The 13,599-nt window shown below is 53.0% G+C and overlaps 2 protein-coding genes across 6 annotated transcripts; one reads left to right on the top strand and one right to left on the bottom strand.

Annotated features, from left to right (window-relative positions):
* Positions 1-1,841: 1,841 nt before the first annotated feature.
* On the bottom strand, positions 1,842-3,772 carry THAP11 (THAP domain containing 11). The gene has a single exon (XM_060129947.1). The coding sequence runs from the start codon at positions 3,500-3,502 to the stop codon at positions 2,570-2,572; it is 933 nt and encodes a 310-aa protein (XP_059985930.1). The 5' UTR covers positions 3,503-3,772; the 3' UTR covers positions 1,842-2,569.
* An 864-nt stretch (positions 3,773-4,636) lies between these two features.
* On the top strand, positions 4,637-13,529 carry CENPT (centromere protein T). Of its 5 annotated transcripts, none has more exons than XM_060130517.1 (13): positions 4,637-4,909; positions 9,121-9,211; positions 9,351-9,438; positions 9,546-9,642; positions 9,763-9,899; positions 10,012-10,048; positions 10,264-10,412; positions 11,120-11,281; positions 11,594-11,914; positions 12,167-12,257; positions 12,855-13,031; positions 13,111-13,215; positions 13,297-13,529. In XM_060130517.1, the coding sequence occupies exons 1-13, from the start codon at positions 4,896-4,898 to the stop codon at positions 13,418-13,420; spliced, it is 1,593 nt and encodes a 530-aa protein (XP_059986500.1). In that variant the 5' UTR covers positions 4,637-4,895; the 3' UTR covers positions 13,421-13,529. The 5 variants fall into 5 exon arrangements, with proteins under 5 accessions (XP_059986500.1, XP_059986499.1, XP_059986498.1 ...); XM_060130516.1 differs by lacking the exon at positions 4,637-4,909 and adding an exon at positions 7,857-8,039 and having other exon boundaries at positions 9,573-9,642; XM_060130515.1 differs by lacking the exon at positions 4,637-4,909 and adding an exon at positions 7,857-8,039.
* The last annotated feature ends 70 nt before the right edge of the window (positions 13,530-13,599 follow it).

Genomic DNA, 13,599 nt, shown 5'->3' with positions numbered 1-13,599 from the left:
TTTTTGTTTTTTTTCCAGTAGGCATGGCAGCTAAGAGTTTCATTTTTATTGAGAGAAAAGAGTAATAACTGGCACGCCCAAACCTTCCCCGTGATTTAAGTGATAAAATTGTCCATAATCTCCCTCCTGCCCATTGCCCTTTCCTTTCAACCCCCATTTTCATCGTTTCCCGGGCAACGCAAACTTTTGAAGTAAGGCCAGTCTCTAGTTCAGGCCTGCTGGGGAAATGCTCTGCAGCTAAGCCAGGGGGATCACAGGTAAAGTTTATAGCAACAAGTCTTCTCCTGACCAGAGATCTCTCAGTTCTCTTGTTCTTCCAGAAGGGTCCTTCACAGATCCTCACTGTCACCCCCACCGCTCCTCCCGGGAATGCCTCATACGACCAGGCTAGGCTTTGTTTAATTAAATCCCAGATCTCTATTACTTTGCCTGACTAGATTCTTCTCTTATTACTCAGTCAGGGAGACTCTGTATTGCCCTGCTTGTGGTGTATCTAGGACCTCCCTTGCTCTGAGCTGTCCTCCTCCCCTCCAGAAGCTAAAACACCAGATAGGTTGTGTGCTCACAACATCCAGACACCAGAGAGTCCTAGCCAGTCTGGCCCTCACCCTGTCCTGGGAGTGCTGCTGAGAGGTTCAAGTGAGCCAAAGCTGAAAGTCTAAGTCCCTTCAACACACAGGAGCTAAAGGACACACTAAAGAGCATGGCTTGGGCCTGGGAAAGTCCTCACTCCTAATGAAGAAGGGTGGGGACAGTTGAGCAACTGATCCAATACCTACCCATAAAGGGCTTCAGTCCCACCTGGCCTGGAAGGTCACTGCTGTGCTTCCACCACCTTAGGACAAGCCAGAACTAACCCTAGGAAGGGAGAGATACAGTCCCTTCCACATCTAGGTACTGCACAACCTATCTCCCACCCCTCCTCCCCACCACAGACTTGTTTCTCAAATCAGTGCCAAGGGACCAGAAGAAGAGCAGAAATTAGAGAGACATTAATTTTAGAGTCATTCCAGTTTGAAACCACAGGGAAAGACCCCAGGTAAGTGGCTTTTTCCATAAGTAACAGAGAAAGGAGTCATATGTTTTATGGAGCCCAATAAGTGTCCATTTGTGCCCCAACACCCATGTTAAACATGGCTAGCTTTAAAGGCATCTGTAGCTAGCTTTGAGCTAAATTACCTGGAACTATAAATAAAAATGTCACTTTGCCGCTACAATATCCAATCTAAAGAAAGATGTTAACAGCCAAGAAAATGAGTCAAGGGTCACCAATTCCAACTCCTATGCTTAAAGTCCTCTATGGATCCACCTCCTTCACAATGAAAGTATACCAAAGTCAAAGGTATCTGTATAAGAGTCCATGGCTGGCTCCAGCTACGGTCTTCACTGATTTAAGTAACTGCGTGCCCATGTGTGCCAGACACCATACTAGGCCTAAGGGCTAAAATAGTGAGCAAAATTCAACTCCAGCTGAAAATTCTTAAGGAATTCAAAACCCTCAGAGAAGTGGGCTGCCACAATTCAGTTTAGTTCTCAGTTGCTCCTTCTCCCAGTTGAAAGGACACAGGGAGCTAACCCATGGACAAACCAGGACCATTTGGTGCAATTTCCAAACTCTTCGGGGTGAGCTGGAACTCTGCAAAGACCTTATAAGGCCAGGGTCCTTGTGCTTAGGGCCTCTTTATGGAGAAACCTAGTCACTAAAGCATCTCTACTCTCAGGGTCAGCCTGGTCCTTGAGACCTAAGGCGGCGAAGGTGGAGGCCTATCAGGAAGTCCATCTCCCCATGTTTCAGGGACCCTTAGCTGAGTCCTTACAAAAATAAATTGGCGAAACCCAAATAAAAACCTTACTTTCTGTTTAATCTGTTTTGCCAAACAAACACAGTGAAAACTTTAGTCTGACTAATTGTACAGAAAATAGAATTTGTAACCAGTAGCAAACATAACAGGATAGACCTAAGTCCCTGGCAAGCTGGATCTCCATCAACAGGTCACCTAGATCCCCTTGTCGATGGCCTCCTGGGAGGGAGGTCCTAGGAGGCAGAGGCACAGATCTGCCAGTCCCCATCAGAATCACAGGCTGCACCTGGGAAGGAAAAGCACAAAAAGTAGAACTGATGTTACTTGGATCTCTTATCACTACACACAGAAGAGTTGTCTCTGATTGCCGGCCAAACTCAAGGTTCAGTTGTTTTCCCAAAGCCACAGTCCTTGGGCATCTCGCCTGCATCCCTAGGGGATAAGTTTCAAGTTCAGTGGTTCTGAAGCCTCTGCTTAACCAGAACCTGCAACATAAACTTGGGGTTGGGGAGTGAAGGTAGGGAGGGGTAGACAAAGTCATAATTGCTGGTGTCACCAGTGCAGAGTCTGAGATCCCAGACTTCAGGACCTTGCTTCAGGAGGAAACAAGAGAGGGTGCTTGGTCACCAGCAAAAGAGTCCAGCTGCCCTAAGGCTCAGTACTGCCAACCAGTGCCCCAGGAGTATGAGGGAGTTCAACAGCGGTGGCCTCAGGTCCCTCTAAGCTGGCAGGAGTCTGGGAGTCCCGAAGGCCGAAAGGGGACTCGTTCACATTCCGTGCTTCTTGCGGATGACAGCCATGGCCAGCAGCCTATCCTTCTCGCGTAGTTCTTCACGGAGTTTGGCTTCGGTGAGACGCAGGTGACGGATGCTGCCCTTCATCTCCTTCATCTTCACCTCCATCAGCGCCAGGATGTCCCGCTGCTCGTTCAGCTTGCGCAAGAGCTCCTCCTCTGTGGTGCCTGACGACAACGAGTACGAGTGGTCGGAGCCAGTATCAGGGAAGCCCTCTTCCCCGACCACCACCAACTGGGGGCCCATGGGGCACTCGGCGGCCTCCAGCCCTGCTGTAGCAGCCTCTAGCTCCGACGCAGCGGCTGCGGCGGCTGCGCCCTCTGCGGCCGCGAACTCCACTTGCACCGTCAGGTCAATGGGCTTCACATCTTCTCCCGTGGGAGTGGTGGGAGCCGGAGGCACGGATCCCGGAGGCTGGCTGCTGTCGACAGCAGCCTGAAGGGTGAGGAGCACAGCCGCAGAAGCAGATACCAGGTTCGGCTGCAGCTGGGCGGTCTGGGCAGTGGAGGCGGACGGCGACGGCTGCTGCTGCTGCTGCTGTTGTTGTTGCTGCTGCTGCTGCTGCTGTTGCTGCTGCTGCTGCTGCTGCTGCTGCTGCCTGCGGCGGGCGGCTGCGGCCCCCGCGGGTCTGCGTGCTACTTTGCGCTCGTTGACGCCGCGCAGCGGGAAGATGGTGGGGACCCGCACCGTGTAGGTTTTGCGGCCGCCCTGGAAGTGAACGCTGCAGAGACGGTGGCCCGTGGTGGGCTGGAAGGTGGAGAAGCACCCACTGACGCCGGCACGGGACACATTCTTGAGCCAAAGGCGCCGCAGCTCAGCGTCCTTGGGAAACGTGTAGAAGTGCAACGCCTTGTCCCGGTGCGAGTTGTTGTAGCAGCCTGGCACGCAGCACGTAAAGCCAGGCATGGCTGCGCCGCGCGGCCCGGCCCAGCCCACCGGCCTTCTGAGCCTTTCGACGGCCCGGTCGGTATGCCGCCGCCCGCCCCTCGACGGGCGGCACCGCGCGAGGCCTTCGGCGGCCTCCCACTACTGCCGCCCGGCGCGGCCGGCCTGGCCCGGCGCCCCGTGCCCAGAATACGCCTCCCGTCGGCCCGCGCCGAGCCAGCCGCCCAGCCGCCCGCCTGCGCTCCAGAGTGGGCCCCAGGGACGCCGCGAAGGACCGCCTGGGAAAGAGGACTACGCCCCCCACAATGCACCGCGGCAGAAGCCGCTCACTTCCGGAGCGGGGCGCGCTTGTTCCGGTCTCTTTGCAGGGCACCGTGACAGCCCACGTAGAGCGGACTTTTCCCCTACACGGCTCACCCTCGGCGGACTAGAGAGGCGTATTCGGTTGGAACTCTGTCGCTTGGAGCGCCCTTCGCAAGGACCTGGAATCCTGATGGGGGTCGGGCGGCGCGCGTCTCTCCAGTGCGCAAGCGCCCTGGGCATGTGCCCACGGAAACTATAAGTCCCGAAATGCCTTGCGCTAAACTTGGCGGCTGCGGCCTGGAGCGCCGCCTAAGGGAAAGGTCGGATTGCAAGCGGACCAGGATTCGGCCGAGGTTGTGTTGTTCGCCGGAAGCGGTACCCCAACCCTGAGCTGCTGAGTCCACGGCATTCCTGCGGGGGAGGGGAGGAAGGACCTAAGCCTCAGCGCCCCAGAGGACCTCAGGGAGCCCTTTTGTCTGAATTAGAGACTCTCCCCCGACTCAGATGCCGCTTGCCTTGACTGTCTTATTGACCTAAACATAGTCATCACTAGGCGCCTACTGTGCACCGAGCATAGTGCAGGGAGTTGGGAACCTTGCAGGAACCATACCGACCCGGCCTGACTATAGAGGGATGAGGGTCAGACTTTTGGATAATAGATGTGAATGAATGCACACTAATGGATGTCTAATCACAGAAATAAACGCTCCAAAAAAAAAAAAAAAATCAACAAGGGAGAGGGAGAAGTGGGAAGCGGAGGCCCAGGAAGAAAAAATCCACGAAAAGCTTGGTTAGGGAGGAGTCGCTGGTTTTTGCCCGGGAACCAGCCTGTAAGAAGCTGAGGCAGGAAGGAGCTAGGCTCTGCCCTTAAGGATCCTCAAGGGTAGCCAGAATAGCAGAAGCTCCGAAAGATAACAAACTGGGCCAAGTTAAAAGATTTGTGATTTTATTCTGCCGGTGACTGGGAACTGTTGGAGGGGTGTTAAACGAGAGGTTGGACAGGATTTGTATTGTAACAAGTCACCTCCCCACTCCCTCGACTTCCTTGGGGAAAGTGTTCTAAAGGGCAAGAGAAGCTGTGGAAAACCAGAGAGGAGGCCAGGCACTCGTCATGGAGAATTACCTGTAAGCTAGCCCTCCTTTGCCGAGTTCCCCGTTTCTCCCACTTCTTGCCGTTCTTCACCCTTTCCTCCTGACTCTCCTTCCTCACTTTTTTCTCTTCTGATTACAGACCACGGGTATGAATTCGAAGCCTAGTTTATATATTATTTCTAATTATTTGATATAAAAACAAAATAGATCGGGCCTTTTAAAAGTTTGCAAAAGCACTCCAAGTTAACTGTCACTTTTTTAGTTATTCCTTTTTATTTTTGGCTGCATTGGGTCGTTGTTGCCGCACACGGGCTTTTCTCTAGATGCGGCAAGCAGGGGCTACTCTTTGTTGCAGTCCTTGGGCTTCTCATTGCAGTGGCTTCACTTGTTGCAGAGCGCGGGCTCTAGGTGCGCGGGCTTCAATAGTTGTGGCGTGCGGGCTCTAGAGCACAGGCTCAGTAGTTGTGGTGCACAGGCTTAGTTGCTCCGCGGCATGTGGGATCTTCCCAGACCAGGGCTCGAACCCGTGTCCCCTGCATTGGCAGGCGGATTCCTAACCACTGTGCCACCAGGGAAGTCCAAGTTTGTTATTCTTTATTGTAAAACAGACCCATACTCAAAATGTTCTAGAAACATAAACGACAATGGGGAAAAAAAGAACTATTTTTCTGGTCCCAACACCCAAACATTACCATTGCATTTCTGTTTACAACCAATGTAATCCTTGGTTATTTGTGTGGTTTTTTTTAAAATTAATTAATTAATTTATTTTTGGCTGTGTTGGGTCTTCGTTTCTATGTGAGGACTTTCTCTAGTTGCGGCAAGCGGGGGCCACTCTTCATCGTGGTGCGCGGGCCTCTCACTATCATGGCCTCTCTTGTTGCAGAGCACAGGCTCCAGATGCACAGGCTCAGTAGTTGTGGCTCACAGGCCTAGTTGCGCCACAGCATGTGGGATCTTCCCAGACCAGGGCTCGAACCCGTGTCCCCTGCATGGGCAGGCAGACTCTCAACCACTGCGCCACCAGGGAAGCCCCCAGTTTTTTTTATTGTTTGTTCGGTTTTGGTTTTGCTTTCTTGTGTTTTTTGGCCACACCACGCGGCTTGTGGGATTTTAGTTCTTGGACCAGGGATTGAATCCAGGCCCTTGGCAGTGAGAGCGCAGAGTCCTAACCACTGAACCACCAGGGAATTCCCCCAGTGTTTTATTATTTAAAACAATATTTATGGGGCTTCCCTGGTGGCGCAGTGGTTGAGAGTCCGCCTGCCGATGCAGGGGACATAGGTTCGTGCCCTGGTCCGGGAGGATCCCACATGCTGCGGAGCGGCTGGGCCCGTGAGCCATGGCTGCTGAGCCTGCGCGTCCAGATCCTGTGCTCCACAACAGGAGAGGCCACAACAGTGAGAGGTCCGCGTATCGCAAAACAAAAACAAAAACAATATTTATAAAATATTATTATTATTTTGTCTGCATTGGGTCTTCGTTGCTGCACACGGGCTTTCTCTAGTTGAGGCAAGAGGGAGCTATTTTTCGTTGCAGTGCACAGGCTTCTCACTGCAGTGGCTTCTCTTTGTTGTGGAGCACGGGGCCTAGGCGCGCAGACTTCAGTAGTTGTTGCTCGCGGGCTCTAGGCTCACCGGCTTCAGTAGTTGTGGCACTGAGGTTCCGTAGATGTGGCTTGCGGGCTCTAGAGCGCAGGCTCAGTAGTTGTGGTGCACGGGTTTAGCTTCTCCGCAGCATGTGGGATCTTCCCGGACCAGGGCTCGAATGTCCTCTGAATTGGCAGGTGGATTCTTAACCGCTACACCAGCAGGGCAGTCCCTGTGTTTTGTTTTGTTTTTTTGACAAATAGTAAATATAAAGTTTAATCAATCGTGTAAACACAGTAAAGACAATCTATGCAAACACAAATAATGCTGTGAAAAGTAAGCTCATTCTCAAATTGTTTTGAAAAGTTTTTAATGTTTTTTCCATATTATCCAGTCCAAAGCTTTACAAATAATAAATAAATATTGCACTTAGGTGGTTGATAGTGATCGCGGAAATGTGCCTGCAAAGGGCTAGCAATTTAAGCCAGATAACACAAAGGTCAGATCTAAATGACGAGGAATATTGATATGATTTTCCTCTGCAGTTCTCTAATTTTGAGAAGCAAGAATCTTATTTTTTCTTTGCTCTATTTTTTAACATAAGCACAAATATGCCCACGCCACTGCCAGTATCTGAAACTTTACACATAATTTAGGAGCATGAAGGAGAACTCCACAGGAAACTCAGAGCTCAAGTTCTATTTCAATTCCCATTAAAATGTAAGAAAGGGGGCGGGGGCTGTCAATTGGTGAAAATATGGTAATGGAGTCTCCAGCATTAACAGAACTTTTGAGAGCCGAAATTTATCTCAGAATTGCTGATGTTTGGAGATTTTAACATCTCTGCTGGATCACAAACAGCCCACTAGCCTCTAAGCCCGCAAACTGATCTCTTGTGATAGATACAAGTCCTATAGACACATCGGTCTTTGCAAATGCAAATCTGATCAGGTCACATATAGAATACAGTTATTTTTTTCCTGGCCCAAATGTGTCTCTCCTCATCTTCGGAGAGGGAGATGAGAATGAGAGACATTCTCACAAATAGTCCCTGCTATTTATTCATGACCTGGCTTATTACTTGTCAGATCCTGAGTAATAATTGACTTATCTAATTGACTCATTACACACACACACACACACCCTTATTAGGTGGTTATCACCCTCACCTTACCTTAGGTGAGGAAACCGAGACTTCGTCTGGCTGCACATACTTGCCCAGGCTCAAGGTAAGGATGCCCGCAAAACCCGTTTGCTACCACCACTGTACACACCGGGGGAAGCCGGCGTCAGGACTAGAACTGCAATTCCCGTGGGGCTGTGCGGCAGCCTCGCGAGAGTTGACCTAAATTCAGCAGCATCGCGAGAGTTGGCTTAAATGTGGCGGCGGGAAGGCGGTGATCTGAAGCGGCTACTGAAGGCTAGCTGCTGAAGCGGCTGGGAGGGCTGGCTGCTGAGGCGATGGCGGACAGCTATAGCCGGGACAGCGAGCCTACGACGCGCACGCTGCTACGGCGCGTGCTGGATACAGCGGATCCTCGCACCCCGCGGCGACCCCGGAGTGCTCGGACTGAGTATGTGAGGGCGCTGCCCCAACACAAGAACAACCTGAGGGAGTGGGCGATGGGGGTCCAGAGCTGACCCTGTTTGGAGACGGAAACTGAGTCTCGGAGAGGAGCAGAGTCCAGGGCTCTGAGAACAGGCTCCTTTCTCCTCGCTGGGATCGGGTCAGCTGTTTGTGCGCCCACCCCTGAGACTCCAGGCCGCTCGGGACCTCAGAGCTCAATTATACAGGCGTCCTTGGGGGTCCGCTTCTGGAAGCGAAGGATAGGTGCTCAGAATCTGGACCTCTGCTATGTTCTCTAGGCCAGTTTTCTCCAGAGTATGTCCAGGCATCTGCCCTGAACAGTCTCCCAAGCGGTTCCCAGCTGAAAGATGGGAAAGGAGTTGCAGAGCGTAGCCTGGGTAGCAGTCAGGAGGCAGGAACTGGAAAGATGCTTTGCTAGAGAGCAGCGAATTTGGCCTGACGTGGTGGGAGTGTCAGTGGGTGAGGGCTGTGGTGAGCTTATGGTGCAGAGAGGGTGGAAGATGGCATCTGCTGACTTCCTGGGCAGTGCAGTTCCTTTATAGACAATGGGAAGCCATTCATTATAGGTTTTAGACCTGTGAGTGATGAGGTGGGAGTTGTGCCAGAGGAACATTTATGTGGTTCTGGAATCTGAGAGGGGATTGGATTGGAGAGAGTAGGGCTGGGGTGACCCATGTGGAGGTTGCTGTCAGACCCTGACTAGTACTTAAAAGGTTTAAAAATATTGAAATATCCCTGAATTGTTTTAGTGTCTAGAATGGATACATTTCCAGTTGTTCCTCTTATCTGTGTGGTTAACCCCTACTTCTGCTGTAGTCACCTCAGTGAAGCCTTCCTCAGCCCTTCTCTCTGGCTGGGTCATCATATTCCTTCTCTCTTCCCATACCCCTCGGCTCCCTTTCATCCACAACCCTGTTGACATAGAACTGGGAATAGGGCTGTGGGAGGGCAAGTGGTTTCTGGTCCCTGTCCCTGAGGGTAAAGGACTTCAGCCAAGATCCCTGACGAAGACCCGTCGCTAGTTCACCCTCCCTACATAATTCTCACAGTTGCTGCTCTTTACACAGTGTCCAGAGAGCCCGGCTTCAAACACCTTCCTCTAGGAGGCTGAGGAGCCAAACAAAGACGACTGCCAGGCGTTGTTCTAATAGAGCCAGGGTAAGTGCTCTACCCGCTGATCACTACAGGGCTCTGGTTGCCTTCGGGGGCTCTTGAGTTATAGCTCTGCTCTGGAGCCCACCTTGAGGGACTGTCAAGGCAAAGGAACAAATTGATTGCTTGATGCTTTTACCCAAAGTCTGTTGACAGATTGGCCCATGTTCAAGCCAGTGGACACTTGGAGGAACAGACACCCCGGACTCTGCTGAAGAACATCTTACTAACTGGTGAGTGAGCACTGGCCTGCAGTGAGAATCAGGCACCAGCCCTGTGATATCTCTCATTTAGGGCAGCCTTCCCTGCCAACTCCACTCTCTCCTTGCTATTTCTACAGCCCCGGAATCTTCCATCCTAATGCCAGAGTCAGTGGTGAAGCCAGTGCTGGCACCGCAGGTGGTCCAGGCTTCCAGACGGGAAAGCGGTCGGGGCAGGTGCAGTAAATTCCCTCCTTGGGCTAGGCTGCTGGGCATTACTAGTCAGGGAGCCTCTTGGGGCTCTAAGAGCCGGAGTTGGGTGCCCTGGCTTGTCTGAGAAAAGCTCCATCCTTGTAGCCTGGAGTTGCAGCTTCCTGAACTTGAGCCCCCCACAACCCTGGCTCCAGGTCTGCTGGCTCTTGGCAGAAGGAAGCAGAGACTGAGGTTGTCAGTGTTTCAGCAAGGAGTGGACTTGGGACTGCCTCCCTCCCAAGGTGAGGTCCTGGACAACACCTGTGGCCACCCTCTCTGTCCTCTGGAGAGACTGAGAAGGACTGAGAGAGGCCTGGGTAACTTATTATGGTTTCTTTTTACATCCTCTTGCAGAGCCTCATGGGAATGCTGATGCCTCTTCCCTCACCAGGTGCTGTTGCCTGTTCCGGGAGTTGGTGGAGGAGAGGCTTGGGGAAGGGGGTGCTGAATAGAATGCAGTCTGGCCATAACTGCTCCATGCTCACAGCATGGTGGCTGGGTTCTAAGAGATGAGAGCACCGGGGCAGCTGGGGGACTCCTGGGGTGGGGGAGGGTGGTTGGACCTCAGGTACCTGACTTTCCTTTGTGCCTTGTCCCTCCCATCAGCTCCCTCAACTTGACCTTCGCCACACCTCTGCAAACACAATCAGTGAAGAGGCCTGGTTTGGCCCGCAGACCTCCTACCCGCCGAGCTGTAGATGTGGGTACACTTTTGCAGGATCTGCGAGATACTTCCCTGGCCTTGGCTCCTCCAGGTAAGGTTGAGATTTCTGTCTTCTGGCCTGTGGGGAAAGTTTCCCCCCATGATTGATGGGAGGTGCTGCTGAGTCCAGGGTTGCTCCTCTCTCCTTTGAGTCAAGAACAGTGAGCAAGCCTGGCCAGTAGGTTTATGAGGACTTTCTGCTTTCTTTCTGCAAATTGCCTCTTGTCTTCCGGGGGCCCAGTCTTAGTCCCTCAGTATCTTTCAGGACCCCATATCCTTGAAGAGCTACAGGACTGAGGGTAGGAAAGGGGTGTGATATGGTGGCTGGAGCTTATTGGGAGGTTAAAAGAGGCTAGGTTTCAGGATCAGCTGTTCAGTCAGAGCTGACCTGGGAGCCTGATTCCAAAAGACAAGTCAAGTTCACCAGGATAAGAGAAGGGTTGCAGGCAGAGGGACCTAAATGAGAAGTGGAGAATGGAGGCATGGGTGAGCAGATTGGGTGGGGCAACCTATGGAGCCTGGGAATGCCAGGCTAAGGAGCAGGAAGGTAAGCAAGGAGAGCTGTGGAAGGGAGATTAGGCTTAGAATAGGCTCAGTCTTCTCTCTCTGAGGGCCACTTGGGCAAGCTTGTGGGTCCACTACCCAGGCCCTGGTGACTGGCTAGCAGAACAGCAGGTGGGCGTGCAAAACACTGAGTGCCAACTGGACCTTGATCTCCAGATGACAGCCTCAGAACCCCTGTTGCTACTCTGCCAACAGACACAGTGTTGGAGGACACCCAGCCCTTCTCCCAGCCCTTGGTTGGCCGTTCCCCCAGTGTGCACCACTCCCTGCCTTGCCGCTCTCACTCTGGGGTTAAAGATGTGGAGAGGGCTGCCAGTCGCAGGACATGGAGCAGTGGGCTTGGGCTGCAGAACAACGGTGAGTATGTGGGGCACGCAACCTGGAGCCAAGCCTAGCTTAAGCAAGAATTGGCATTGGTGTTTTTTCCTCCTCAGGCCCATATATGTACCCCGTCACCCCCGAGTCCCTTTGGAGGGCTGTTGATCCCTCCATCCAAGAGCAGAGTCAGTGTTGGGCCAGGAGATTCCAAACCAGTACCCTGGGGCTGCCTCTGGCCCTCTTCCTTCCTTGATGGGCTAGGCTGGGTTTTACTACTCCATCTTTACCTTTCTCAGGGCTACAGCCCTGACCTACTGCTTTTCCAGCCTATATTCTCTCCCCTTGATTCAGGTGCTGGGAAAGCAGCCCAGCTTCTGGCAGGAAAGGTGGAGGAGGTTGATGCCCTTGCTATGGGCTTTCCGAACATCAGCAGTAATATCTCTGGAGAAGATGGAGTAGAGCCCTTACAGAATGGAGTAGGTGAGGAGGCAGAGGAAAGAATGGAAGAAAGCTTGAGGGAAGTGGAGAAGGCAGCAGAAGCACAAGGATCCGCCAGAGCAGAAGAGCTTGAAGGACACATAGAAGTGACCGAAGCAGAGGGATCCTGGGGGGCTGTCGAGGCCAAGGAGCCAGAAGGATCTTCAGGGGATGAAGACACCTCTGGTAGAACAGGTAAGGGGCCCAGTGCAGGGATCAGGGGGTGGGTGGGTAAGGGACAGCTGTGTCCCTGGCCTTGGAGGAGGGGCTTACCTGGCTTGTGTTTCTGGGCACAGGTGGTCTTGGGCCAGGGAAACTCTGAAAGGCCCCTTGCTTGGCTGGAGCTAGATGGAGCCCTCGAGGAACAGGATAAGGAGGCTGTGGGCCTTCAGGGTTGAGTGAGATGGTCTGGCCTGTGCCCTCTGTAACCCTGCCCTTCCTCTGCAGCAAGCCCAGAGTTGGCCTCCAGCACCCCAGAGTTCCTTCGGGCCAGGCGACTTCAGTTTCTTGAGCCAGCTCCACCGCCTAGCACTGCAGTGTAAGATCCCACGACCCTGTTCCACATGGGCCTCTTGGAAGGGGGCAGGTACTGAGGTTGGCATTGGGTACCACAGAGTTATCACTCTTATCACTCTTCCTTTAGGTATATAGATGATTACCCAGGAGAGCACCCTAAGGTGGGCTGGATGGGGCCCACTCAGCACATCTGTCTGGTGCCTGCTTGCAGGGGCTTAGAGGAGCCTGGGCAGGGGGGAAGTGCCTAGGTTAGTATGCAGTCAGAGAAGGCTTCCTGGAGGAGGATTAGCAGAATGGGACAGGCAGAGTGGGCTGAGTAGGGGGAATGTCCATGCCAAAGCCTGAGGATCATGGGCCTGAGCAAGTACTGGTTTGTATGATGAGGCTAGACTGGGACATTGTGTCCAGATTGTGGAGGGTTGGGGCCCCAGGGAAAGACCAGGCTTCTACATAGCCCCCTGTCCCCACTGCCCCCCAGAAATGGTTGGAGCTGTTGGTCCAGCCTGGCCAAGGAGCACAAGGGCCCCAGTCTTGGCAGGAGCCAGCAAGACTTATGTTTGATTAGCGGCCTCTTTAGGTAGCAGCAGTTCAGCTAACTCTGTTCACTCCTTGCCCCTAGGTTACCTTCAGAGCCTCCGGAGCCTCTGTCGGCCAGGCTTCCTCCCAAGCCCCGAATCCCTGGCTCCAGACCCCGTCAAGATCCCTACAAGACTGGACTGGACCACTATGCGAAACTCTTTAGCTTCTATGCTAAGATGCCTATGGAGAAGAAGGCTGTGGAAATGGTGGAGAAGTGGTGAGTCCTTGACACTTGGGGTGGGGAGAGAAGCCCCTCAGATCATGAACAGTCTGTTTTACCCCTACTTTCTTGGCAGCCTGGACAAGTATTTCCAGCATCTTTGTGAGGACCTGGAGGTATTTGCTGCTCATGCTGGTCGCAAGACTGTAAGGCCAGAGGACCTGGAGCTGCTGATGCGAAGGTAAGTGGATGGAAGCAGGGAGGTGCTGGGTGTGGGAGTGCTGGCATTGATTCTCTCATTCTCTATCTTCCTCTGCTGCAGGCAGGGCCTGGTCAGTGACCAAGTCTCCCTGCATGTGCTCGTGGAGCGGCACCTGCCCCTGGAGTACCGACAGCAGCTCATCCCTTGTGCATTCAGTGGCAACACTGTCTTCCCTGCCCAGTAGTGGCCAGGCCTCAACACCTGCCCTGTCCCTACCTGGGGCCCCTTGGCCCCACATACACTTCTAGGTTTCCTCCCTGCCCCCCAGCATCAATAAAATGTCACAAACAGAATATGCTGTGCTTTGGTGCATGTTCTGGGACCAGCCAAGCAGCGACCAACCACCCTTCCCTTGACTCCCCA

Source organism: Lagenorhynchus albirostris, chromosome 19 (assembly GCF_949774975.1).
Source record: "Lagenorhynchus albirostris chromosome 19, mLagAlb1.1, whole genome shotgun sequence".
Classification (NCBI taxonomy): Eukaryota; Metazoa; Chordata; class Mammalia; order Artiodactyla; family Delphinidae; genus Lagenorhynchus; species Lagenorhynchus albirostris.
This window is presented reverse-complemented; position numbering and strand designations above follow the sequence as displayed.